At 38.6% G+C, this 27,390-nt stretch overlaps 1 protein-coding gene across 3 annotated transcripts in view; it reads right to left on the bottom strand.

Annotated features, from left to right (window-relative positions):
* The window catches only part of LOC103717358, a 75,850-nt gene that overhangs the window by 29,782 nt on the left and 18,678 nt on the right, over nucleotides 1-27,390 (bottom strand). For all 3 annotated transcript variants that reach the window (XR_005507715.1, XR_005507714.1, XM_039117701.1), the window contains exons 12-24: nucleotides 27,192-27,386; nucleotides 23,069-23,144; nucleotides 12,148-12,228; nucleotides 11,956-12,036; nucleotides 4,884-4,960; nucleotides 4,697-4,751; nucleotides 4,546-4,594; nucleotides 4,305-4,442; nucleotides 2,774-2,855; nucleotides 2,607-2,685; nucleotides 1,647-1,693; nucleotides 565-779; nucleotides 143-230 (exon numbers count right to left, since the gene is read on the bottom strand). Coding sequence is in view for 1 of the 3 variants with exons in the window: in XM_039117701.1 (XP_038973629.1) it covers nucleotides 143-230; nucleotides 565-779; nucleotides 1,647-1,693; nucleotides 2,607-2,685; nucleotides 2,774-2,855; nucleotides 4,305-4,442; nucleotides 4,546-4,594; nucleotides 4,697-4,751; nucleotides 4,884-4,960; nucleotides 11,956-12,036; nucleotides 12,148-12,228; nucleotides 23,069-23,144; nucleotides 27,192-27,386 (1,263 nt within the window). In the remaining 2 variants the exon portion in view is untranslated. The remainder of the gene's footprint in view (nucleotides 1-142; nucleotides 231-564; nucleotides 780-1,646; nucleotides 1,694-2,606; nucleotides 2,686-2,773; nucleotides 2,856-4,304; nucleotides 4,443-4,545; nucleotides 4,595-4,696; nucleotides 4,752-4,883; nucleotides 4,961-11,955; nucleotides 12,037-12,147; nucleotides 12,229-23,068; nucleotides 23,145-27,191; nucleotides 27,387-27,390) is intronic.

Raw genomic sequence — 27,390 nt, 5'->3', positions numbered from 1 at the left:
GAGAATATTTTGTGGTTTCTAAAATAAAGTTTCTTAGCAATACTACCTTTCCCAGATGAATTGAATATAACAAAAGCTGAAAAAAAGGTTATAATTGCTCAAATCTTAAGGTTAATGCTATTGAACATTGAGAAGTGTCTACCTTCTCAGTGCTTAATGATCGTGAATTAGTTAAAATAAAGAAACAGGTAGGCCTTTTGCTGAACTGCTCAACAAGTGTCTCAATTCTCCTGCATTTTTCAAAATTGCACAAACACTAAGATGAAGAAATTCACCTGGCAAACAAAAATTATACAATGTTCTCTTCTTCTCATAAACAGTCAATTCCTTCTATCTTAAAATTATTGTAAGTTCATTAAAACTTAAAAATCTATGATAACAGTAAATGAAAGAGGAAACATCATGAGTTTTATCAGCAAATAAGAAAGCACATGCTCATCAAAACATATTGTTTTTCTAATAAAACAAATGATAATCACAGTTAATCATACATTACCAATACCTTTTCATGTCTTCATCTCAATCTTACGACAAGATAACAACAAAGAAACCTGGATAGTTTACCATTCTGTTAAGACTTCAATGTCATGAACAGTTTGAGTTCCAGTGGGGTCATCATCCAAAACTACTAAAACTTTTGAGGTAGTCGGGTACTCCAGTAAATGAAGATCTTCCATTGGATCCGCTGGCCATTCAGATGGAAGAGACTTTAACAGGTCTTCTTTATTAAGAAGAAAAGCTTTCCCTTCAACTTTAACACCAGTTAGTGTCTCATAGACCTGTCAGGACACCACCAAGCTGTGAGTGATCAACAAACAATCAAATGTACAAATGTGAACTTCACATCAGCTTATGTAATCCATGAACTCATAGGTACTTTGTGTGAGTAGTTTTGAGCCTCTTGGCATAGTATAATTAGCTCACTCTGAATTATTGTCCATAAAACAATATTGCACCATATTAACCTTCTTGAGTTTGTGTTGGCCATACTAGTGGTAGACAACATTATACATAAGTATGATGACTTTTGTTCTGCTGACTGAATATAAAATTCTTTTGTTTGATGGTGACTTACAAGGATTAATCTCACTTCAGGAATTCAATGCTTATTAGTTTCTGAAGCAAAACATTGATACATATATAACAACTTATTGATAAACCTGCACTTTCCAATAATTACCTATAATTCTATAAAACAGAATTTATAAGCATTTTCATTGTATTAAACTAATTTCAGAAATAATCCAGCTTCTAAGAACATGATTTGAAGAATTTGACTCTTACAAACATCAGATGTAATATCGATCGAGTGAACAATCAAAGTGAACAACAATGAACTTCATGATCATAAAACTACATTATTTTTTATGTTAAATTAAATAATTATATATTTATCCATGATATATGGATGACCTTTATGTAAGAGAACAAAGAAATCATCAAAAACAGAAGTCCACCATGTAGAGTTTGTAATTGTGACACAGAATGAAAATAACAGATATTACAATCAAATCATTAAGGAACTTAAGAGGGTAACAACATTCCTTCTATTTTACTTTGCCATCATGTAAGTTCCCTCAAGTCTGATATGATAGCAACCTACTAAATATCAAATAAAATTAATATAGAGCACAATATAGTGAAACCTTAACAACAGCAGCATCATCATATCGACCCCAGCCAGAAGCAGAACCTGGTCAATAAACATAACATGAGGCAACCTGAGTCAAATATTATGTGCACTCAGAATAGTAGAATAGTACAAAGATTACAAAGAGAGGACAGATTATCAATTTTAACAATGATGAGTTGAGATGAAATGAGAGTATACAGAACTAATGAAGTTCGAAAATCATAACCTTCAAAAAGAATTGAACATAGGAAGCAAGGATCACTATGCCGATAATGGGGCCCGTACCGGTTGCCCAGCAACACAGTTCAGCATGCCCCCATGCTGTTCCGTGCTGAGGTTGTACCGACACAGCAGAGAGAGCGGGGGAGAGGGAGAAAGGAAGAGAGGAAGAGAGGAAGAGAGAGAGAGAGAGAGAGAGAGAAGTGGGAGGGAGGAAGAGGGAGAGGGAGGGAGAGAGGGTGAAGGTCAGCGAAGCACGGTCTGACACAACAGAGAGGGTGGGGGAGATAGAGAATGGGAGAGAGGAAGAGAGAGAGGAGGGGAGGGAGGGAGAGGGTGAGGGAGAAAGGGACGAGAGAGATAGAGGGTGGCAAACGGCCGGCGGATGGCCTGCGGAGAGGCATGGAGGGGCGGAGGAGGGAGGAAGGGGCCTCCCCCCTGACCCTCCATTGGCCTCCACCAACCTCTCTTTTCCTCCCTCTTCCTCTCCCTCCCTCCCCCCTCTCTCTCTCTTCCTTTCTTTCCTTCTCCCTCTTCCCCTCCTTCACCAGTTTCTCAATTTGATTGCCAGAATCATTCCAGTCCGCCGCCGATATAGCTTGGTACGCTCTAGTTCGGGATAGTTCCACCGACCTTGATATTCCTTTCTCAACTCTCAATAAACAATGATTGACATGTTGTAACAACAAGATATCCACTAAACTTAGAAAACTAAAGGGTAAAGAAGCAATATGAGAAAATGAAGATATAGAACCTGAAAGAAAAAGTTGGTGGGCAGCATTTGAAATATGAAGTGGGATCTTAAGATTGGAGCTTTCATTAGACACGATGCCCTGAATACATCAAAAAGGAAAAATAAATATACATAAGAAGCAACATGATATAATAAGATGATAGTAATGAGTAGGCAGACAGGCGTACAAGATCTTTGACAAAGATATCAACTGCAGAGCATGGTGTGTAATCATTTTCTAACATGTGTGGCACACGATTTCCAAACATCCTGCCAATAAAAAAATAGATGCACTAATACAATTGTTAATAAAACATAAACAACCTGTTCTAGACAAAGATTCTAAGAATTGACATGTAATAGTTTACACTTCATGACTGTTCATACTAAAGTAACCGGTCAAAAGTTTTGTCTTATGAAACTAATACAATAATTTATCAATTAAATACACCTGCCATGCCTGACTTTTTTTCTAACATACTTGCATAGAAGTTACATTTAAGGATCAATACCAATTGTTATATTTGAGGGCAGGCCTTGGCACAATTGTAAGGTTCCCCAGACCCGACAATGGCAGGAGCCTGGTGTAGCGGAGTGCCCTTTTTTTACCAACCGCCACACCCATGGTAGTCTATGGCTCACAAAGTCAGATATCATTTATTGTACCATGCTATGCTATTTAAGTATACTCTAGTGTAGTTTTATCAAATTTTATAATTCCACCCTCCAATCAAATAGAAAGCAAAACCATTTGAGGTTAATTTTTCTAATAAAGAAGAAATAAGTGGAACAAAAGAAAGCATGAAGCTTTAACAAAGAACTCCACTCCACCATGTATCTTCTACCACTGTAGAAGACAACAGAAAAGAGAAATAAAAATGGAGATAGAATCCAGTCACCAAGGAAACAACCACCAATTCACTATTTATTATCCATGGCTCTATGCACAGGAGTTTTCTTTATACAAGATAAGAAGCAAGAATAAAAGGTAACATAATCCTCATGCCCACAGTTTGAGATGGCTGAACAATCCATTCGATGCAGAATACATGAGTTAGAGATAAAATAGGCTGCTCAAAGCAGAACTCCAGGAGATTAATATTTTGAGAATCCAAAGTGCATCTACTGTCTGTTTATCTCAACAATTAGTTGTCCATTTTCAACAGGTAGGATTTTAGGCACCTTAAGATAGACGTCTAATTTCCTACTTGTATAACACATGCTTCTTCCTTATTAAAGATGAAAGTTGAACATAATGTGTAAAGCATGCACCTTGGTGTTCCATGTTTCACCTGCCCAAAATACATTATCTTTTATTTCTTGCACAAAGCACTCCCATAAAATGAAGTGACGAGTTTCACCTTAATAACAGGAAGTCAGTACTCGGACTTGGAGTTACTGCAGACTGATAAACAGAAAATACCGATGAGGGATACACTAAATCTCCAAACATTTCATCTAATGAAGAATACAAAATGTTCATTATGACGCTTAGCCATCTATCCATTGATAAGCAGAGTTCCTAGTAACTATACAGAACAGGAAACTTATGTGAACTCTCTACACTACATATCAAGTTAAGCTCTATAGTAGCTTATTTGATGTTCACACCTAATATAATTTACCAATGGTAGGATATGAGTATGTCCGTTGAAGCAAAAGTTGTAAACCAATTTTTTAGATAACAAATTGGCAAGATATGTGAAATAAGAGGCGAACCATGAATAACCTCCTCCATGTTTAATTATTTCAAAAAGCATTCTGGTGTTTAGATCCAATCGAGCTCCAAATGCCATGGCTTCTGCTGCTGCAGCTATATGAACTCCAGCAAGCAGTTGATTAACCATCTTCACAGAACTGGAAGAAAAACAGAGGTAGTTAGAATTCCTCCCAGTAAGCTAAAAATGTATTTGATAATACATCCTTGAGTTATCATGCTTGCTAAGTTGAAACATCTTACCTTGCAGCTCCACATCCACCTTCAATGACATAGAGCTTCTCACTTAGCGCTGTAATTTACAAAGGTTAAGAACCCATCACATTCCATATTTCATCTAATAATATAAAAGATAGTATCTTTTCCAACAGTAACTGTTCCATATGATGATTACTTGAGAGAATAGAACCAGCACATGAGAGAGCTTCATCTGTGCCCGAAACCATTATCTATTGAAAAAGGAAATTTAAAAAGAGCAGTTTCAGTTAATCAGTTACATAAATCAGTCTCTAATTTCCCTATATGTATTACTTAATAAGAAAATTATTCATGAGACAGGAATTAGATAAATTAGACCTTACCGTAAGTGTTCCATCAGCTGCTCTTTTGACACCACCAGATACAGGTGCATCCACCAATTTTAAGCTCTTGTTCTCATCTGTTAAAATTTCAGTACTTCATACAATTAAGATAAAACTTCACATAACAACAAGCACTAGCAAAAGGAAACAGTGACACAAACGATGACATCGAAGAAGCACAAAATATGATAGTCCTACTCAGGTCAACTGTGAATGCCAGTAGCTTTAACTAGAGGCAAGTTCAAATTTGGGAAAACATCTCATAATTCATTTATGATACATGGTATCCACCATTTGGCCATAATGAGCTAATCCAATTCTTTATTCATGTCTTTACTAAGGACTGGTCGCTAGCACAGTTTTGGGGCATACTGAACCAAACCATTCGAGGACTAGCAAGGTTCTGCCTTTTAAAATGGTTTGACCCCATCCCCCTCACGACTTGATTCCGACTCGATGCCGCACTCCTCTCCTCCTCACAACTCGATTCCAATGCTCTCCTCCCCCCTCACAACTCAATTCTGCACTCCCCTCCTTCTCGCGACTCGATTCTGTGAACTGTTTGCCGGCCGGTAAACCCTCCGGTAATCGTTCAGCAAACCTTGCCTATAGATATATCCAAACAGGCCCATAGAGGTTGAAATGTCTACTTGTAGATCTTGAAATAAGGAGAAAATCAAGAACTAGTTCTACTCCTAGAGGTGCTAAACATGGATGAGAATTAGAGTTGTACTGCAAGGAAGATAATGCAAGATGCAGTGCATTAAATCCTTTAGTGGCATGACATAGAAATTGAGTTAGGGCATAATTTTTAGTATGCAATAGGATCAAACATAGGTCTTTTAGACCACAGAATTTCAGAGTTTAAATATTTTCCTCTGAGATTATAGTATTCACAAAATTCAGTTTGTAGCATATTTGGAAGTTGCTGGAATTTTCATCTTTGAGGCGGATATTGGACCTTGTTTGCCTATCCAAAATTTGGATTTGGTCTCAAATTCTCAGGATTTTAATACACCCATGAACCATTTCCCCAACTGATTTCAGCTTGAAAATCTTATCCTAAGTTGGTAGATTGCACCCAAGGTTCGCCGAACCAGTCCATACCGGCTGGTTCGGACCACATTGGACCGGTCCGGCTTGAAACCGGTACCGGAGCAGCGTGGAAACCGGTTTTGGGGCATTTCGGGCCGGAACCGACCAGTACACATGCGTACCAGCCGTGTACTGGCCGATACCGGTGCCAACCGGTCGGTTCGCACCGGTGTAGTATTTTTTTTTATCCATAGCGCCGTGTGCTATGGATTTTTAAACCACAGCGCGACACTGTGGTGTCAAAGCGCGTGGCCGAAAGGGCCATGCACTACCTCGATGAAAAGCGCCCCGCGCGTGGTTGCCCACCCCCACGTGCAGGGAACTACGCCTGCACGCGGTTCACCGAGCTGAGAACCGCCTCGCGCGCGGTTCCCTGCACTGGGAAAAGCCCCGCGCACGGTTCCCCCGCCCGCGCGCTACCCCGCGTGATCATTAATGCGCTTTGTGGTATTTAATGGGGACCTGCGCATCCGCGCACAGATGCAAAAAAAAAATGGTTCGCAGCGGCCGGTTCCGGTACGAACCAGAACCATACCAGTCCGGTAGGCGACCGGTACACCTATCGGTACCGGTACGGTGAACCTTGGCTGCACCAATCTATTGAAGCTACCAGGATTGGCAAATTTAGAGTACTATTATACTAGATATGTTTCCTATAGCTGTATATTCATCAAATGCCTTGAGGTTTATGAATTGTTGGGGATGATTTAGGACTATTAAATGTTAGGAAGTCATCCATAGGAGTTGAAATATTAAAAGGATATGCCAGATGGTTGATAAGATTAATTATTATAACTTAGAAGGCAAGGGACAAATTTCAGTGCATCTTGTTAAACACCATTGTAAATGATTTTAGATTTGAATGCAGAACAAATGTAGTATCTTTGGGGCTATTGGTTGTTGAAATTGAAAGAGTTCATGGTAAGTGGTTGCATACAATGTGCTTTTTATTTTCTGCTACGGATCATCTCCGAAACGAAACCTATAACCTTTCAACTTGTCTAACTGTTTGTTGATAAAGACTCTGAAGTTATTAGTTTCCTTTAAGTCAGATTATTAGGTCCTAGAGTTCATTTCTATAATGAACAATACATGATTAATGCCACTCATTGAATGCGCACACATGACACATCATGCAATTAGCTTTTTAGTGTTCAAGAGAGGTGGTGTTACTTTAAATGTATTTTTATTGTCGTATATGAGTTATATACTAATAATTTTTGGAAAAATGCAGCTCATCACTTTAGTTATGATTCCATAAGGGTTATTTGTCATTATATTTTGAATAAACCACATGGGAAATTCTATTTAGTCAACTTGCACAGCTTTTTGAAACTTAAATTAGTTTTATTATGAAAAATGTACCATGGCCGGTAGGGGTAAGTTGGCTTTCATGAGAATGGAGAAATGATGCACTATGACCCTGGTCAGCAGAGGTTTATTTTGCTGACTTTGGTACCAATGCACTGTTAAGTCCCCAGGAATTATGTGCATGTGCGGCCCATTATGGAGGACATCCCAGTCCTGGAAAACAAGGACTAAGTTTTTGGCCTTTAGTTCCTAGTTAATACAACTCATGCATTGCACTGTTACTGTACATGTTACAACATACCAAGTCATTTGATGGTTTAATTGCATTGAGTGCAAAGTTCGTTGTTCTAGTACCAGACCTCATACCGGTGTTACACTAGCACAGTTTAAATACAGTATGGTACGGATTTTTTTTTGCATACCAAATATCGGTACATCACCCGTACCAGATACCGATACCGAACTGGTATGGTACGATACACTCTGTACCACCCGGTTCGGGCTGATACGATATACCATAATTGAGCGTAATTATTGCAATTTACTATTCATTACAATATTATTTTCCTCTGAAATATGATTTGCAGCTTGTAGTAATTAGTATGTGTTGCATATTATCCTCCATACACTATCCACTGCCTATTGTTTACATTCTGTTATGTATTGTGCTGTTGTGCTAAAAATCTTTTTTGTTGTGCAGTGCTAAATATTTCTATTTTGTCACAATTGTTTTTGATATACTATTTTTTTTTTTTTTTTGCTAATGAAAAGAGGTAGGGGGGAGGAAGGGACAAGCTCATCCCCGCGTAGCAGCCCCCACTGGGCCCCCGCCCCGCTAGGAGAATGTTCGATGCGGGCAGAAATGGCCGTGTGTTGGGCACCCCGACCGGTTTTACTCATACCCTCCCCACCCGTGGGCCCGGCTCAGCTACTCCTCTGAGCTCTGGTTCGAGTCCCACGTGTGAGTACGTCACACCCGGCACCACTCCGGCTACTAGCGATTCAAGAGCGGTCCTACACCACAAGTCCAAGCAGTGGCCAAAGTAGTGAGCTCCGGTCCACAATTTAATCGTCGCCGCAGCGATTCGAACTTGGGACCTTGTGGTTAGAATTGCTGCCCAGTACCACTAGGCTACCACCTTGGTGGCGATATACTATTTATCTGTGGCTGGTTTTCCATACCATGGTTGTTCCCCACCTTTGTGTGCGTGTGATGCTTACTGCATTGTCAAACTCACTGATTCTACCATTACAAACTAAATAGCTACAGAGAGTTTCTTGACAAATCAGAAAGGCATTGACTATTAATGCTAGCTGGGGAGCTTCATACATATTGTTTCATTTGGTTAAATTATATGAATTGATTTATGGAACCTTGGATTTTGTTTAAGATTTGTTTATGTAACAAATTTATAGACATAGACTCCTTCAGTTAGGATTTGTAAGGTTGAACTTTTTTCTTTGTTCATGACATTTCGTGTTTAATAGATTTGTTGTAACACATTTCTTTTGGGAGATTTCTTTAATTTCTGAATTATGGAGAATTATGTTTAGATGTAACTTGTTTATCTTACGGATGTAGCTACTATTCTTTTTTGATAACTATAGATTATGATCTTGCTCATGCTAAGCAAACTTTGTGTAAGCTAGGATAGTTATTCATCTAGATCCCACAAGCTAGGCTGGGTCCAGGCTGTGACAGATGGACTCAGTAAGGGCCTGGATAAGGGCCTAAATGTGTTTAGAGCCCAAAACCCTAAATAACTAGGTCTGAATAATATATGAAGCCCAATACTCCATTAATGTAGACTCATATCAATATACAAAGACCAAAGCATCTCTCATATAGCCCATAGGGCCAATAGGACACCTTAAAGCCCCGATAGGGCTAACAAAAATCCTCTACAATCTCTAGGAGACCACACTGACAATTCTAGACCCATGTGCACACCCTAGAATCCCACCTATATGCATGCACTTGTTCTAAAGTAAACTGAACCACACATAGAGCATGTGGGACCGTGCAAGCAAGCCAGGCTTGGGATTTCTAGCAAAGAGCTATAGGTGTATTCAAGGGTTTAAATATCAGTACTGAGTCCCTACCAGTTTTGTCCCGAATTGCTACAATACTAGTACGGTACTGGTACCGTTGAAACAACCCGAGAAAGTAAATATCAACAAGAATAAATAGCAACCAGCAATTAACTGATATGGTTGTACATACCGGTTTGGTTGGTAGGTACAGACTGGTTCAAGAGAAAATCGACGTCCTGCACCCATACTAGCATCATTTTTCTGTCCATCAATTCTGTAATGAACTGGCTGTATTTAAATTTGTGGGTGTCTGATAAACATTACATCAATGAGATCTGTAACATCTGAGGTGACCTATACAGTATACACCTATGAATGTAAGTGACCTAGGAAAATAGTACTACATGAATCCCCTAAGATGAAACATCTTGAGATTTAATCCCTTTGTGTAAGCACGATAATTTGCCACTTTCTCCCTACACTATGTCCAATAATTGATGTTAGTATTTGGGAAAGGAAAGTGACTATGTCAAGCTCATAATCCTTTCCCCATCCATCAGGCTCTAGAATTTACTCAGACACTGGAGGAATTATTTCTCCGAAAGCATTTGGAAAACTTTGAATAAACAACATATTTATTTAATATGAAAAATTAAACTTATCATCCACAACCAGCAGCCGTTTGAATGAAGTTTCACCTTATCTATAACCCTGACATATTTAATGAATAAGAAACGAAGTCTTAGTTCTCCTTGATTGCATAATTATCATAATCATATCATTCAATTTCAAATCCATCATTCATACATTTCACATGTTAAGGACATGTAAAGCCAATAAAAATAAGAAGATTTCTCCTCAAAATCCTTACTCCACCATGACTTGCTAAAGGGATAGGCTAACTATGTCAATACAATTTGACCATTTATAGATTAAGTTGATCCATCATTCAAAAACTTCATCACATTATCAAACTGTTTGAAGATTCATTATCATGCAGCTAATATAGAAATTCAGGTAACCCTTCCTTCATATTTCTCTCAATCACACTTTAAAATCTTTCTGAAACTGACAGAGGGTCTATTTTCCTTATTGGCATCAGTTAGCGATAGAATGGGTCATCAAGTTTAATTCTCCCTCCTTGAAACCACCTTTACTCATTCTTCAATTGGATCCTTGCTCAAGATGAAAACTCTATCAAGCTGGTCAAAATTTTGAACTTTCATCTCTTTTGTAGGATTTCTTCTCACCTTAGTGGCCTCTGAAAACAAGTTCAGTCACAAGAAACAATCCTCTTTTTTTACTTTCTGTTGCATAATGTCTCTTTATTTTGTTATATTAACTTTTATTAGGAGTTTCTGTAGGATGATGACAAAAACTCCAGCTTATAGTAAAGTTTTGTTTCGAGAGCAGTATTAGGATCAGAACTGGATGTTATAAATATAGTATTACATGCAATTCACATCTTCTGCAGACTTAGAAGTTAGAACAAAGCTACAGCTTTTTCTTCCTTTTTTGGAGAAGATTTTTTCAATCAGAAACTAAATATTGCAGGACCAGGATAGAAATCATTAAGAAGCTGATTTACGGTAAAACCATGCTGATATCCCTGTTTTACCAAAGCAGAAATTTAGTTGTTGCTTTTATAATATGACAACAGACAATCCATTGTAACATTTAATCATGTTAAACAGTTCTTTGGTATTAAAGTGGCATTCCTGTGAATCCCAGATGCCGAAACATTATCTGCATTTTAAAGTTTCTTTTATTAAGACTGAAAACCCAAGAAACCTTAGACAAATTCAAATTTAAAATACAAATAGCTTGAGATCTTTCTGCATCAGTCCTGAGCAGACATAATCTGGTGCTAAATAGCAAACATTTATTACAAAAGGAGAAATGATATGAAGTCCATAAACTGCATTTATCCAAAATGTAAGTGATACAGAAAAGACTTGGCTGCCTATCCATGTGTTACTCCTATATGAGACTCACAACACAGCTCAAATGCCTTTACAATTCTGACCAATGGAACAGCAGTAAGCACACCCAGAAGACTCAGAATACCAAAAAAGAACCTCAAATTTCAGACAATAAAAAATATCAAATCAGAAGTGATTCCCTTTTTTTTCTCCAGCTCATCAGTATATTAGATAACATAATGCAGTTTGGTCTGAAATTCCAACTACTTCGTCTTTTAGTTGCATTATAAACATGCCTAATCACTAAATCTTGCATAGAGAGTGCCATCTAAACCTATTTATTGAAAGCTATGAAACCTTCCATTTTTTTTACCCATTCAAAACCATATATGACATGCAACAGCAAGTAGTTACCAATATTTTTCTAACTAACCCATCAATATCTTTTCTCAAATAAATAATCATATGTTACCTCATAAAACATTGATGCATAATCATGAAAAGCATATAAAATCATAATCTTATAATGGAGACATCTACTAAGTCACCACAAATGCATAACAACTTTTTCAGTAACTAATACATTTACAAACTTTAACAGTGATGAGCAGATCATGAAAAATTGTAAAAATATGATGCCTACTCATATTTATGCTCTACTAATATTACTTCGTTGCAACTAATTGAATCATGCAAAGGAGAAGCTCAACCTTTTAATCGTTGCTCAAGACGAGTTATAAAACCTGGGGAGACTGTAGAAGAAAGAATTATAGTTGCTCCAGCTGGAAGTGCTGCAAAAATATAGTAAATTAAATGAATGATATATTGTGTAAGGATACTGAAAATGCAAAAGAAATTGCTATAGTTTAATTACAAAAGTACGAAGAAAACACTTAAATTACCAAACACTGAACCAGAATTTCCATATAGAACACTTTCAGCTTGAGCTTCATTTGCAACCATGACAATAAGCACTTCTACATCTGGAAAATATACACATATGAATGCTAAGTTGCTTTTATGATATACTATCCCTAAGAGCAATTACTGCGCTGCAAGTCAGAAAGATATCTCTTAACCAAATACACTCAAAGGGCTAACCAAAAACTTGCAAAAGGAATAATGATATTTTTGCAGTACCACCTCACATATGACTGAAAATATCATATATTCATATGATACATTGCGTGGATCATGGAATTCCATTTTGTTTTGAATTAAAGAAGTCCATAAGAAGCTTTCAAAACAATAAATTCAGCCAAGTAAATTATAAAATGCATGCAGAGACTAGAGTAAGGTTAACCTTATAAAATAAATTAAGATGAAGGAGAAATCTGTTTCTTTTAGGGAAAAAATGCCAAATGTAGACTTAGAAGATAACATGCAACTTGACTGTAATTTGAACAGTATGATTATGGAGGCACATCTTCGATTGCTTGCTATTCGGCTGAGGATCGTCCTATAGCTTTAACCCCTCTAGTATTAGCCAACCTTTACCAAGGCCTCAGGGAGATTAGTTCAAGAACCTAGGGCTATGGAGGCTCTTTGTAGATCTTCCAACTCTAGCTCACATATTTCCCTGAGATCCAACAACCCATGACCGACATCCCTAAAGCTACTACCATTGGTCTGCGATATGCTCGTTTGGAAGTTCCTTTCCTCACCTTCACAAATTACTTCAAAAAGTTCTACAAAGGTTCAGCCTATCAAGATATATCCCCTCAATGCCCTTTTCTTCATACCCCAAAACCTTCTTGGCTCATATTTCCTTAAGAAGATATACCTTCCAAGGAGGTTGAGGCTATAGGGACGCCTCGGAGGGATTTCCTTGTCCCTCGGGACCTTCATGTAGGAATAAGAAATGTTGAAGGCATAAAATTATAGTATGTAATATATTTATATATATTATATAGAATTGGTGAACTATGAGGTTTGAATTAGGTTCAGTTTAGAAATAAGACCCATGTTCCATTACAATACATGAGTGAGTCAAGTTTGCTGTTGAATAGGGGATTTATGGCTTAAGGATCCAATGAATGGAAGAACAGGCCTAGAAGCCATAACCATCGATCCAAGCAACGAAGGGCTGGAATCATTCAATCATCAATCTATGAAGCTATATTTGGAAACCTTTGTTAGAAGCTCTTATAGCATTCATTCTCAATCCTATGTATAAACATGAAAATTAGCTCTACAATATGGTTCACATATGGCACAACATGGTCAACCAGTAGCCATCGTAACTATGAAAGGTTATCAGGTTAAGCAACCTCTTTAAGCACAACTTGAAGGCCTTGAAGATCAGTATGATTTCCAACTCAACAGATTCTAATAAAAATAGACCTAAAGAGTACATTCAAAAGGCATAAAAGCAAGGTCCGCCGAATCAGTACCAGGACTTGTACCGGTCGGTGGCCGGTATGGTACCGTGGCCAGTACAAGTAGGGCACGCCGGTTTCGTACCCGCACGTCCATTTTTTTTGAGTTTTTTATAATATTTAATTGGCAATCACTCTTTTTGAACTTTTTCAATGATTTTAAGTCTAATTTGATTTTTTTTTGGTGTTTTCTTGATGTTTCTTGATTTTTTTTGATATTTCTATAATCTCGGTTTAACCTAAATGATGCATCTTATTGTTTCAAAATGATATAAATCATAAAATGATTAGTGAGATGTTGCAGCTACAAGGAACAATATAAAATATTCTTAAATCAAGAAACGACATAAAAATTATAAAATAATACAATCAATTACATAAATTTAAAATACAACATACTGATATCTAAAATCATGTCGAATGGCGATGGCTTTCAAAGATATCTGGATATCAGCATAGTCAGAAGGCACATCAACCCACTCCTCTAATCAAGCGGCGGCGTAGACTTGCACGTTTATCTCGTAAGAAATGCGCATCGGGTTATAAGCGCTGTCGGATCTCTCGCTGAAGCTCTGGCTCTGAGAGGTGTCTTCTGACTGATAATACGGCTGTGAAGGAGCCCATCCGAATATGTCGACAACAAAATTCGACTCGTAAGATGCTCCAGACTGCGTAGGATAGTGCCATCGGAAAATGTCTCAGACGCACCATATCCATATTCGTATGGGTCATAACCTGCCTGTGGTTACGAATAATAGGATCTAATATATGACTCGAAACCCTATATGTCTATGAATTCTACTTTACGTGTGAGGTCATCTGCAGCCAAGGTTCGCCGTACCAGTACCGAACCCCGTACCGGTGCCGCACTAGTATAGGCGTACCGAGTGTCGGTACGGTACCGTACGCTCGGTACTGACCGTACCGACATTGGTGTACCAATACCGGTACCCATCGGTACGGGTACGGTACGCTCGGTACCGACTGGTACCGACCGGTACAGCGAACCTTGTCTGCAGCTGCATCATGCCTTCCTGAATGACCTCGAGCAGCCCATGTTTTATATGCAATCGTATCTTTACGGACTCTACCACATCGTGCACCATAGTCCCTATCCCGTGTGCTACATATATTTTTCTAAGCCTTTGGGCATGCATCAAAGATTATTTATTTCTTTATTTTTTTTAAATTTAGGCCTAGGACACTATGCGCATGATCGCATCGAAACTTGAATGAATAGACACCATTTTTTTATGGAGAGTAAGTTGCATGCCCCTAAATATGTTTATGATTTTATACTTATTTAATTTTTATAAATTTTAAAAATATTATTATTTTAATCTTAAAACATATTTTTAATTTTTAAAAATTATATATAATTCAAAAATTAAAAATTTTTATGTGATCGTGTAGATCGTCCATAGATCTACAACATATAACAAAATCAAGCCCACATCAAAAAATTTCATATGATCTTTCTTTATTTTGTAATTTTCGGGCTATTTTTTCAAAGCCAAAAACAATGAGGGAATAAGATGCACCTGATTTAGGCTTTTATCTTTCTGCTGAGCTGCTGAATTGGCGAGTTTTTTGATTGTTTAGGAAGGACAAGCTGCTGAAATCTCTTCACCTCTTTCATTTGTTGTTGGGGGCCTTTCCAATAGCAATATGATACTTTAAAAGCATCAGATTAGTTCATAGTGACAATTCAGTTCGAAACCGAGTTGACTCGGGACGAACTGGCCCGATTCGCACCGAGTCTGCACTGAACCGGCCGGAATGATTCGCACTGAGTCTGCACTGAACCAGCCGATTCTGGTCGGTTCAAACCCTTTCCGCCCGGTTTCGGCCGATTCAAACCCTTTTCACCCGGTTCCGGTCAGTTCGGAACCAGTTCCAGCTGGTTTGGTACGAGTTCCAGTGGTACGGGGCCGGAACCTAAAATATAAGAAGAACCGATCCAATGTCGCACCAGGCCGGCTCGACACTGCCCAAACTGGGCCGAACGATTTTGCACCGGGTTGGCTTGGTACTGCCCGAACCGGGTGGTTCGGCCCGATTCGGCAAACCATGCATAAAAGAAAGTGTCACACAACTCCAACTATGGTAAATCCAAAATTAACCTTCAAACATTTTTAATAGATTTTTATAATTGTTTGTTGTATACAACTTGATGTGTTCAACAAAATGCATCCTTTTTTTCCAATATTGTTGTTGTTGCAAATAAATGGGTCTAAATTAACACAAACCTAGGTTCCACATCTTAAATTGTCCGTATTGGAGATGGGCTCATGGACCTCTTGATATTTAGATTCTCGACTTATACCAAATTGGGATCTCATAGGGACTAATATAGAAGTTCAAGTATAGGAACCAATCAACACCATAGTGTTGATGACAACCTTGAAGCTCTAAGAATCAATTCATCATTAACACATACAAGTTCATAGACTAGCAAACCATATTTAATATCAAACTAATACATAAGAATGCTTTGGACTGCAACAGGGCAATTTATGATAGTTTAAGACATAAACAATATTTCTCACAAGGTTTAAGGCTCAGTATTGGTACCCAAAGCTCTTTGGTACCAGTACAGTACAGTACCAACAAATGATATATCGTACCAACAAGTAGTATGGACCAACAAACGATTTACTGACTTCACTTAGAAATCACAAAATTAAAAAGCGGCCAGATCCCTATTTCGAATGAAACAGAGGATCCGGCCGCGGCCTTCCCCTCCTACTCGGGCGTCGGCCTCCGATAGCCCTCCACCACCCTCCTCTCTCCCTCCCTCTCCCTCTTCACCCCCCCCCCCCGCTTGCTCTCTCTTTCCTTCTTCTCCCTCTTCGGCAACGGGTTTTGTTTTCGTTGCTGAAACTGTCCCGGTCTGCTGCTGGGACGGCTCAGTACGACCAGACTGCTCGATTCGGGGCGGTTCCGTTGACCCTAAGTATGGTCATTGGTGCTAGAATAGCAATGGTGACCCCAACTATCATATGTTGGTATGATACAGTAACAGGACACATACCAAGTACCAATCTATCACTAGTATTGTGAGGATCCGTGCGGGCGTGTGTTTAGTCCCACATCGGTTATTCGCTGGGTAGATCTTGGGTATTTATACAAGATCAAGAAACCTAAATAATAACTTCCGGCTAGCCATTTTAGATGAGATCCTCGGTTGTGACAAATGATATCAGTGCGGACCCGGCTCATAACCTATGTGGACTAGGGGACACTGCAGCATGGATCCATTGGGACTGACCACGAGCCAATCGTGGTGTTTGTGATTAGATTTGAATAGATATGAACCCTTAGCTTGACGAGGACGTCAGGGCTTGAACGGGGGGAGTATGTGAGGACCCGTGCGGGCGTGTATTTAGTCCCACATCGGTTATTCGCTGGGTAGATCTTGGGTACTTATACAAGATCAAGGAACCCAAATAATACCTTCCGGCTAGCCATTTTGGGCGAAGTTCTGGGTTGTTACAAATGGTATCAGAGCTTAGGTTTCAGATTCCTAGGGATTGTATTTGAAATAGTCAGATGGAGCTTAAGTTTTAGGATCTTTAGGATTCGTCAGAAAGTTTGAGAGATGGGTAGACATTAGGCCATTAGATGAAGGCATTTATTTGCTTTTGTTATTGATAAATTTGAGTTATTTTATCATAATTTTGAAATGCTAAAATTAGACTGCAACCTAATTATGGTCGTAACCAAAGTGTGAATGAGCTACTCTAAGAGTTTTCTTGGCAGAGCAACTTGTATTTCAAGTTATGATTAATTAGATTTTGACTAAATTAAGTGAAGGAATATTAATCATGAGTTATTATCGTGCAATGTAATTATTTGGGAAGTTTAACTTGATATCAGGCACTGTGAATATTGCTTCTAGTTGAAGTTAATTATTTTGGTAGCAATTTAAGATTCATCTATAAAAAGATGTTTAAAGCTTGGACTAGAAAATATTCATTGAAATCTGTATGTGGATCATGCATGGAGCTCGTATATAGAAGGAAAATATACTTTGGGATGAGACTTAATAATTCTTATTTGGCTCTACTTGAGACTTAAAACAATTAAGATTGATATTTTGATGGAAAGTCAATTAGTAATCTTGAGAATATTGGTGGATTTAAATATTTTTTTTGGGTTGGTCGAAAATAGGACTTGCTTGATTTAGAAAAGTTCTTGATGCTTGAAAGAAAATAAAAAATAAAAATAAAAATAAAAATCATTGAAAAGTATAGTATTTTTGATTTTGATCGATATGGATATCATTGTGTTATTAGTAAATTCTCTAAGTCCAGTAGATTTACAAGATCCTGAAATGTTTGCAGTATTACAAATAAAAATATTTTACTTATTTGAGGAGTTGATCTCAATGTAAAATCATAGAGTTTATATCTTTGTGGAATTTCTTGTAAATCTTTGAACCAGATTATTAGATTCTTGTTAGTTAAATATTTATAAATCAAGGCTATGAGTTGATTATGGATTTTGTATCACCGTATGAGAAATGCAAGGGGGATTTCATGAGAGGCCAAAATAAGTTTAGCCTAAAAGAAAAGATTCGGGATGATTAAATAAGCTCCTTAGTAAGTTAATCGATCGAGAATCTTTTAATTATCGAAGCTTCGAATAAATATCAACTTGTATAATAGAATTGTTAAGGAAAACTAGAATTGGCTTAGTTCAAATTTGGATCTAGAATATGATTGCTTGATTATATGATGGTACAAATACGATAACTATCTCAAGGGTTAATCATGATCTAGTGTACTTGGGAAGCAAGGATAAAATTTTGTTTGGATATTAAAAAAAAAAAAAAAAATTTTGCTGATGATGTGGGATCAATAAGAAAGTTTGGAAAATATTGATCAGAGTTGCGCAGCGAAAGTATGATGGACTGAGTCAATTTAAACTGGTCAAAAATATTGACTGTGTTTTGGTAACATGTTATTATGAAAGACTATGTTGTTCAATAATGAAAGATTTTGTTAATAAGGGAAGGTGTATGCTATTGATTCTCAGGTCAATCATGATAAGATTATGTTATCTCTTGGATAGACTTTGCTATTTTTGGGTATGCTAAGAAAAATTTGAGGATATCATGACCAAGATTGGTTGATTATTGATTAAATATGGTCTAATTTGTTAAGTATCGGAATAAACCATGCATTATTTGCTTCCATCTTATGATTTATAAGTTTAAGTTAAAAGCTTTGCGACATATTGAATCATAGTATCAATACTTTGCCTTTCCAGACTTGCTTTTGTGATTTGATGCAAATCATTTTTGAGATAAATCGTTGCTACCTAATGATCATCAGTACATGTTCATTTTGCGAATCATATTCTTAGCAATATAATGATTTGACTCTAAGGTTGGTCATTATCTATTGTGGGATCTGCTCCTTACCATAATATGAGCATCAAATTCATTTTATTTCAAGTTCTATCCCAAACACAACTAATTTTAATCAATCCTATTGTGAATCGATCCTGATCCGATCTCGAGTGAACATGCATCAAGATGATAATTTCAGTCTGAGATTTTAGTTAGTCACTTATCTAGTGTTAATCTTGCGAGTTTATATGAAAGTTTTGATAATTGATCTAAAGCTATCTATCACTGATTTTGACCGAGGAGAACGAGATCTTGGATTTGTATTACTCAATAGGCTGAGCATTTCTAAATTTGAAAGGCCTAGATCTCTCAAATTTCGAGGACGAAATTTTCTTAAGGAGGAGAGAATGTGAGATACTGGGCTGAAGCCGGCAGCCCCAGCCGACTTCAGCCCAACGCCTCTTTTGGAAGGGGCGTAGCAGGGGATCGCGTCTGCGATCCCCTCCTTCTTCTTCGGGCGCAGAGACGCCGCGGGCATCCCGCGGCTGCACCGCAGTCGTCCCGCGTCCACCTCGCGGCCGCACGCACGGCCGCTGATTTCGCCTCCGCCGCAATTCCCGCAACGGAGAGCCGTTGAAATGGGGTGATAAAACCCCCGTTCCTCCTCCTTCGGAGATCACCCGAGCCCTCCTCCCTCTCCTCCATCTCCTCCTCCTCCTCTTCCCTCCTTCCCTCCTCCTCCTCTCCTTGGTGACCGGCGTGCCCTCCCGGCCGAGTACTGTCCGAAACCCCGTCGCGAGTCTCCCCTGTTTTGAAATCTTCTTCCTGTCGGAGAGCCCCACGGCCATCGCCGCCACTTGACCGCCGAACTGAGCCACCTGCGGCTGGGATCCGCCGCCTCCATCGTCCACCGGTAGGCCTCTTCTTTGGCTCTTCATTTCGTTGCCATTTACCTTTGATTTCTCCTCTGTTTCGGCCCTACAAACCGAGATCATCTCGGTTGCCCTCCTCCCCGTTAGCCGTCGCAGCGGCCGGCTGGCCGTCAACCGAGGGGTGGCCTTCGGCCACCTAGCCAGCCCTCTCCCCTCTCCCCTCTCCCTTCTCTTGGTACCCATCTCCCCTGTCCATGGGGAGTTTGGGGAAGATGAAGGCCCATCGTGGGCCGAACTGGGCCAACTTGGGCCTGGTTCACTGTGGGCCCAACTTAGGCCCAGTTCAATAGTGTTGGGCCCAGATGGGCCATAATCTTTTGTGGGCCCAAATCGGGCCCAGTTCAGCCTAGTTCGGGCCCTATTTGGGTCGTACCCTTTTGTGGGCCCAGTCCAAATATGAAACCCGAACCCAAACCCGAATCCGGAATCCGAACCCATTTGGCCAATAAATGAAATTTTGTAGATAAGCCCTTGCCAGTATATTATTTCACAAAAAGGGTATTCTGTAATTTATGTTTGGTCCCTATAAGAAAGATTATTACATAAGGCTCCCCAAATATATTTGATTGGTCCTTCCACTAAAGTTTATTATAGAACAATACCCTATAATTAAGTATTAGTCCCTGCAATAAATTTTATTGCATAAATGAACCAATTAGAAGCCAACTTTGGGGGCCCTATTTAGCTGGGTCTATGTGGGCCCATTGGACCGTGCCCAATATGGGCCCTATCTGGCCATGCCCATTATGGGCCAACTCTGGACCCTGTTGGGCCGTGACCAATAGTATTATTTTTGGATTTTGCTTAGCTCTGAAATTAATAAGGAATTAATTAAATTTAAACAGGTGAACCTGATCCGTCTATCTGAAGTAGGAATCAAGCGAGAAGAGGTAAGTAACTTAATACTTCAAGTGTGATTTCTAAATTATTTGATAAACTGATTATGTTTTGACATATATTTTGTATTCAGTAAAATGGGTCAGGCATGTTAAATTTTATTTGAAAATTTTGTTATATGCTCTGAAATCCGCAAAATATAACTGGATAATTTATGAAATCTATTTTTCTGTATATATGCATTCTCAGCATGGCTATGATCTGTTCTGTCCTGTTCTGGCCCCGCCAATGGGGATTATACGTTGGCCCTGTCGACTTGTAATCTGTGAGGAACCGGTTTCGACACCGTACCACCGGTGATTAGAATAGTGGTATTTGGACACCGTACCACCGGTGCTTAATAATAGTGGTGTTTGGCACCTTGTGCAACCCATGCCACTGGGTTACGTGGCCGTAGCCCATTATGTTGAGATTCTGATATTATGTTTTCTGAAAAATGATAATAAGTTTTGAAAACAACAAATGATGTTACTTATGATTTATTCCAGATATTATCCTGCATTTGATCTGATATGTTCTGACCCCACTTTGGGGTATTTTGTTGCTTACTGGGCTAGTGTAGCTCATTATTCTATTTTCTTCATTTTTCAGATCCAGAGGCTTGATCTCACGGGATTGAGGAGTGCGTTAGATTTTCCGACGATTTCTTCAGTTATTGGCATTTTAGTTAGTTTAGTTTGGACATTTGAATTATGTTGGCATATGTTATTTTGGAGTTTTGTGAGTCCGCTTTTGAACAATTTAAATAATTATGTCAGTTTTGAATAGCTGTATCTGCTTTGATATGATCCGATGCCTAGCCCGCCCGTGCGGCCCGCCGTGCGGGCGTGCGGCGTCTGCCGCGCCTCGGGCTCGGGGCGTGACAGATTTGGTGGTATCAGAGCCTATATGAATAGATATGAACTAGGAGACACTGCAGCACAGATCCATTGGGGCTGACCACGGGCCAATCGTGGTGTTTGTGATTAGATTTGAATAGATATGAACCCTTGGCCTGACGAGGACGTCAGGGCTTGAACGGGGGGAGTATGTGAGGATCCGTGCGGGCGTGTGTTTAGTCCCACATCGGTTATTCGCTGGGTAGATCTTGGGTATTTATACAAGATCAAGAAACCTAAATAATAACTTCCGGCTAGCCATTTTAGATGAGATCCTCGGTTGTGACAAATGGTATCAGTGCGGACCCGGCCCATAACCTATGTGGACTAGGGGACACTGCAGCATGGATCCATTGGGACTGACCACGAGCCAATCGTGGTGTTTGTGATTAGATTTGAATAGATATGAACCCTTAGCTTGACGAGGACGTCAGGGCTTGAACGGGGGGAGTATGTGAGGACCCGTGCGGGCGTGTATTTAGTCCCACATCGGTTATTCGCTGGGTAGATCTTGGGTACTTATACAAGATCAAGGAACCCAAATAATACCTTCCGGCTAGCCATTTTGGGCGAAGTTCTGGGTTGTTACAAGTATGGTACAATACAGCTGTTATAAACTAGTACAACATGGTACTTAAATCCTTGGCTCCTTACTATCTAGTATCATTCTTTAGATGGATTTTATTATACAGAGTTGTACTTAATTTGAATCTTTTGCTTCTACTTTATGTTATGACCAAAATTTCCATATTGAAACACGTTTTTCCCCATGTTGCCAAGATTCTTTTCGAGTCCAGGAGAAAGGGATCTTATTATATAGGCTAGCCAGTTGAAAGGGTTTAAAATGCATCCCAAAGAGGTAACTTTTTGTACATATAAATTGGCCTTCAAAGTTTCATGATTTAGAACCCTTTTTATTTAATATTGCCTAGGAAAAGAATATGGTACTGATTTACAGAGTTAAGAACTCAGTCAAAAAAATGTCCTTGAACTCTACTGAATCATACTCAATCCCTTCTAGTGAAATCCATAAAGACTAGACAAGATTGCAAGTATGAGGTAGCATATAGTTGGTTTCATCAAAGAAAAGACACAAAATTCTGCAAATTGTGGTTGCACTATAAATTAATCTGAGTGGAAGCATAATTTATTATACATTGACAAGTTTTTGGTGCAATTGATATAATGATTACTTTTGTAGTATCATAACATAATTTAATCAGGAGTGGCATTGCCTGGAGAGAATGAAAGCTGCAATGCACAATACTAGCATGGTCACAGTATAAAAAGTAACTAGTAAGACAATGATGCTGCTTGAGCAGAGTTTTTCTTCATTCTTTCTATTGCAGATTCTATATGTAGAGGTCTATTGTTGAAGATACCTTTAGCTACTCCTTCAGGAGAGGACCCCACTATCCCACCTAAATCTGCAAACCTATTTAGAGTTGGCTTATACACCTACAAACATAAAATCAAACAAGCATAAACTAGTAAGTCAATGAAAACTAGAAAACTTTCAATAAAAAGTACATAAGTATCAGAAAATTATACTAGCTTTGTAGCACATTATTGATGATTTACACATAATAGGTTGTCCATGCTGAGTATACAGAAATGAAATGTAGGTGATACAAAATAAAATGTTTTATAAAGAAGTGAGCGAAAATTTAACACAATTTATATGTCATTATTTTTCTCAATAGCATCTAATTAATTATTTGGTATGGTATATGCCAATTTAAAACAAACTTAAAGGGTAATTAAGTACTCATGCTTCCATCTAATATTCTAGGGCACCAAACCAGGAGTTAACCTTTTGAGATTTAATTAATTTGCTGTAGCAGAATAGCGCCTCACAATGAATTCAAATCTTCCATGACAATAAGCAAATTTTAAATATCATATGAGAATAGATGATCAGCACGAAATACCTAGCACAACTCTAGATGTATGTATAACCGCATAATGTGCAAATCAAATAATTAGCGACATAAGGAGTTTTTCTGCAGAATGCCTACTCCAAACATCTCATTCAACCTAACTTGATACCATCTACTAATATATAATGGAAAATGCTCTGAGGCCAGTCAATGCCGCTGGCCTCAGAGCTTGAAGCCTCTTTTTTCCCCTCAAAGGCCCACATGTTTTGGATTTTAAATGATAAAATATATTTTATGCTACTTTGGTTCAGTGGTGTTTTCCTCATAACTGTTCTCTCCTCACACCAACTGCAGTTGTAGGACTCCCACATTGTGCAGCATTTAGGGCAGTGAAATCAGCTATGATTAATAAATAATGCACCCCACAACCATCTAAGAAAAAATCCGTCATGGATCTGATATCGGATGGTTAGTATGCTAATTTTAATGGAAATATTGGTTTCTTGTCAAGGCTGTGGGACCTAAGATAGGACCCCAAGTGGGGGAAAGGAAGTGTCAAACTTTGGCAATTCCTGAACTTCATACATCTATTACATTGAGGACATTTCAGCATTTTTATCAGAAATATGTAGGTAACATAAAGCATGGAACAAGGCTTGCCGTCTCGATACAAGACCCCGTACTGGTACCCTACTGTTATACTGTTATAGGGTCAGTTCAGTGTATTGAGTCTCGGTTCAGTACCAAAATGATAAAGTACACTCGTATAGGGCGGTATGCACTGATACAGCAAACCTCATGGAGGGCTCTAATCCTGTTAGATCCATGATTGCTTTTTTATTTTGATAGCATATTACTTGATAATTCATAAACGGATAGCTTTCTTAGTAAGCACCCTTATTGTATCTATATTTTAGAGCAAACAAGAGGGTTGTATCCCAAGGTCCGCAGAACCGATACCAGGCACCGTACCGGTTCTCTGGCAGCACAAGTCGGTAGGGGCCGTGTCAGACCTATACTAATAGAGGAGAGGGCACAGTACCGTGGGAGAGAGAAAGAAAGAGAGAGAGAGAAAGAGAGAAGGGGTAGAGAGGGAGAGAGACGGAGGGATGCCGGCGGAGGCTGGCCTTCACTTAAAAATCGCAAAATTTTGTAAGCTGCGGCCGGACCCCTGTTTCGTTCAAAACTGAAGAATCGACCGCGGCATCGCTTCCTGCGGCCTCCGCCGGTGTCCCACCCTCTCCCTCTCCCTCCCTCCTCTGCTTGCTCTCTCTTTCCTTCTCCTTCTTCGGCTCCGACAATGAGTTTCGTTTCCATTGTCGGAACCGTACAGGTGAGCCACCGGTATGGCTCGAAACGGCCAAAACCGACCGATTCGGGACGGTTCCACCAACCCTGGTTGTATCTATAAAACAAGCTCCTACTTTTCTATATTGTACTTTCATGATTTATATATCTAATATTAGAATATTCATATTTTCATGTGTCTTATGACTGATCTCCAAATCTTGAAGCTACTATGACTTTTCCTAAAACAAAAAAGATTAACATGTTATCATCCTTTGTTTTCCACACGCATGTTCTTCCAAAAGAAAATTTCAGAGAGAGAAGATGGGTGGATGGAAATAGCATAGAAGCCCAAGAAGCTCTTAACTGAAGAGAAAGTGCATAGCTGACTTATGAATCCTAGATAGAATATGAATCTATTAAGGATAGATGGATACTATATGAATTATCAGGTTTCAGGTGGTCTCATCCATCTAACAGATCCTATTGTTGTTTTGAGCATTCTTAGGAGTACTCTAGTGGAGCCTATTAAATCAAGATTTGAAATTTTGGTTTTGGTTTCAGTTTTGGACAAGTTCGTAGAGTTTCGGTTACAATAGTTTTGGTGATTTTGGCATACTTTGGAGCTCCAGAAAAGCATGATGTTAAACTACAAAAGGTCAAAAACAGTAAATTAGGCATCCCTACCAGTCAACTAGCATTCTAGGTTCCAAAAATGGCTCCTCTCTTGACCAAAGTCGTCTTAGTAGGAACATGACATCAATTCAAAATGATTGATAGAAAGTTGATAGCACTCGTAAAATATTCTTGAACATGAGCGGATCTACTTGTCATTCACAAAATGATGGACTAAAGGCCCAAAGCTTGATGATTGAAGTTGTTAATTAGAAGAGATTAAAGGGAAAAGCAAGAAACAAATGAAAGATATACATGATAAATTGAAACAAGAATAACAGAATAAAAAAGAAAGCTCTAGTAAAATGGTATGTTGGAATAGCTACATCATTTGAAGAATTAGTAGCTAAGCCACTTAAATGGCAGTATCATCTACCTTGAGGCTTAAGCATGAAAAAAGTTGCTGGCAGACACTAGATCTTTATAGGTTGTCAAAGTTTCTAAGGAATAAGACCCATAAGGGATGTAATGATGGATCAAACAAGGATATCATGATCCAAGAGGATCATCGGACTTAATGTGGATCATTTTGGCTTCTATAGGAGGACTGGACAGGGTTCAGAAGAGAGATCCACCACATCAAAAAGTAGAATCACGTGCAAACTTCTGGAGGCCATAGCATGCCCATACTATATCAATTGAGCTCTTTTTTCGGAAATTAGGTAACTTTTCGAGCTATACGATGTGGCACCCACCCTTATAAAGGGTACTGTGCACCAAGCAATCAGGGCCAAATTCCATCATTTGGACCCCAAAATTGCTGGTCAAAGAAAAAGTTTCCTTTTCAAAATAGACTTTAACTAGCCATATCTTCAAATATAGGAAGATTAGTTGGAGCGGTTTAAGGCAAGATCAATGTAGAAGTCAAGATCTACCTTCTGCATGATTTTAGCTTTTTTATGATTAATCATGTTAATTTTGGGAAACCTATGTTCTCTTTCAATTAGAAAAGGAATTCGACCTGAATTGTGCAAGGATGGCCCTCACAAGTATAAACATAAGCTGTTTATCTCAGTTTGTTATTCTTTGATAAAAGAAAAGAGGAGCAAGACCCTACTTTCACCAATTTTCCTACGTTTTCTAGATTTTCTTAAAAGATTCAAGTTGAGCTGGTTGAGAAAATTAATTTCTTCTCCCTAATCGGATAGAAAATTAAAATGAATAATAAAATAAAATAGATATAAAGAGGATGGGCAAAAAGAATTCCCATGAGTCAATGTAGAGGAAATACTAAAGAAAGAACAGAGATAAGCTTAAGACTACAAAAGTTTGTACAAAAATCATCTTATATAATATAAGGTGCATTTAAAAAGAAAAAGACAGTATGAGAGAGAAAGTCATATTGAACTAAAATGACTGTCAATCTCAGTTCTTAGTTCACAGATGGCATACATAAGTTAATTATGTATTGCATTAGTTACATTAATTGCATTGGGGAGATCATCCCTTGTGCAATATTTGAAGAACCCTCTGTGCAAAATTTTGCTTCTATGCTGATGTTATTTAAAGCATCAAAATTAAACCTAATCAAAATCAAAAGAATCTATATAACATGTTAAGTAACAAATGCAGCATCAATGTATTCTCAATCAACAGCTCCTAACTGCTCAAAAACTTGAAACTTCAGGAAACCCATATAGAATTTAACGGAAAGAATTCTTACATCGTAAGCAATGATGTAGAAATTTGACCTTAGCAAATGTGTTGCCATGCCAAAACCCATTGCTCCAAGACCAATAAAACCAATTCTTTTTACACCTTTGGATGTCACAGAAAGTTGCTCTGCTAGGTGACCAGGGTTATAGGACTTCTGATTAGCTGCATCTCTAATATTAACTCCAAACATTTGTTCCCAGATCTGT

This window comes from Phoenix dactylifera, unplaced genomic scaffold (assembly GCF_009389715.1).
Source record: "Phoenix dactylifera cultivar Barhee BC4 unplaced genomic scaffold, palm_55x_up_171113_PBpolish2nd_filt_p 000261F, whole genome shotgun sequence".
Classification (NCBI taxonomy): Eukaryota; Viridiplantae; Streptophyta; class Magnoliopsida; order Arecales; family Arecaceae; genus Phoenix; species Phoenix dactylifera.
The sequence above is the reverse complement of the archived record's forward strand: the minus strand, read 5'-3'. Positions and strand labels throughout refer to the sequence as shown.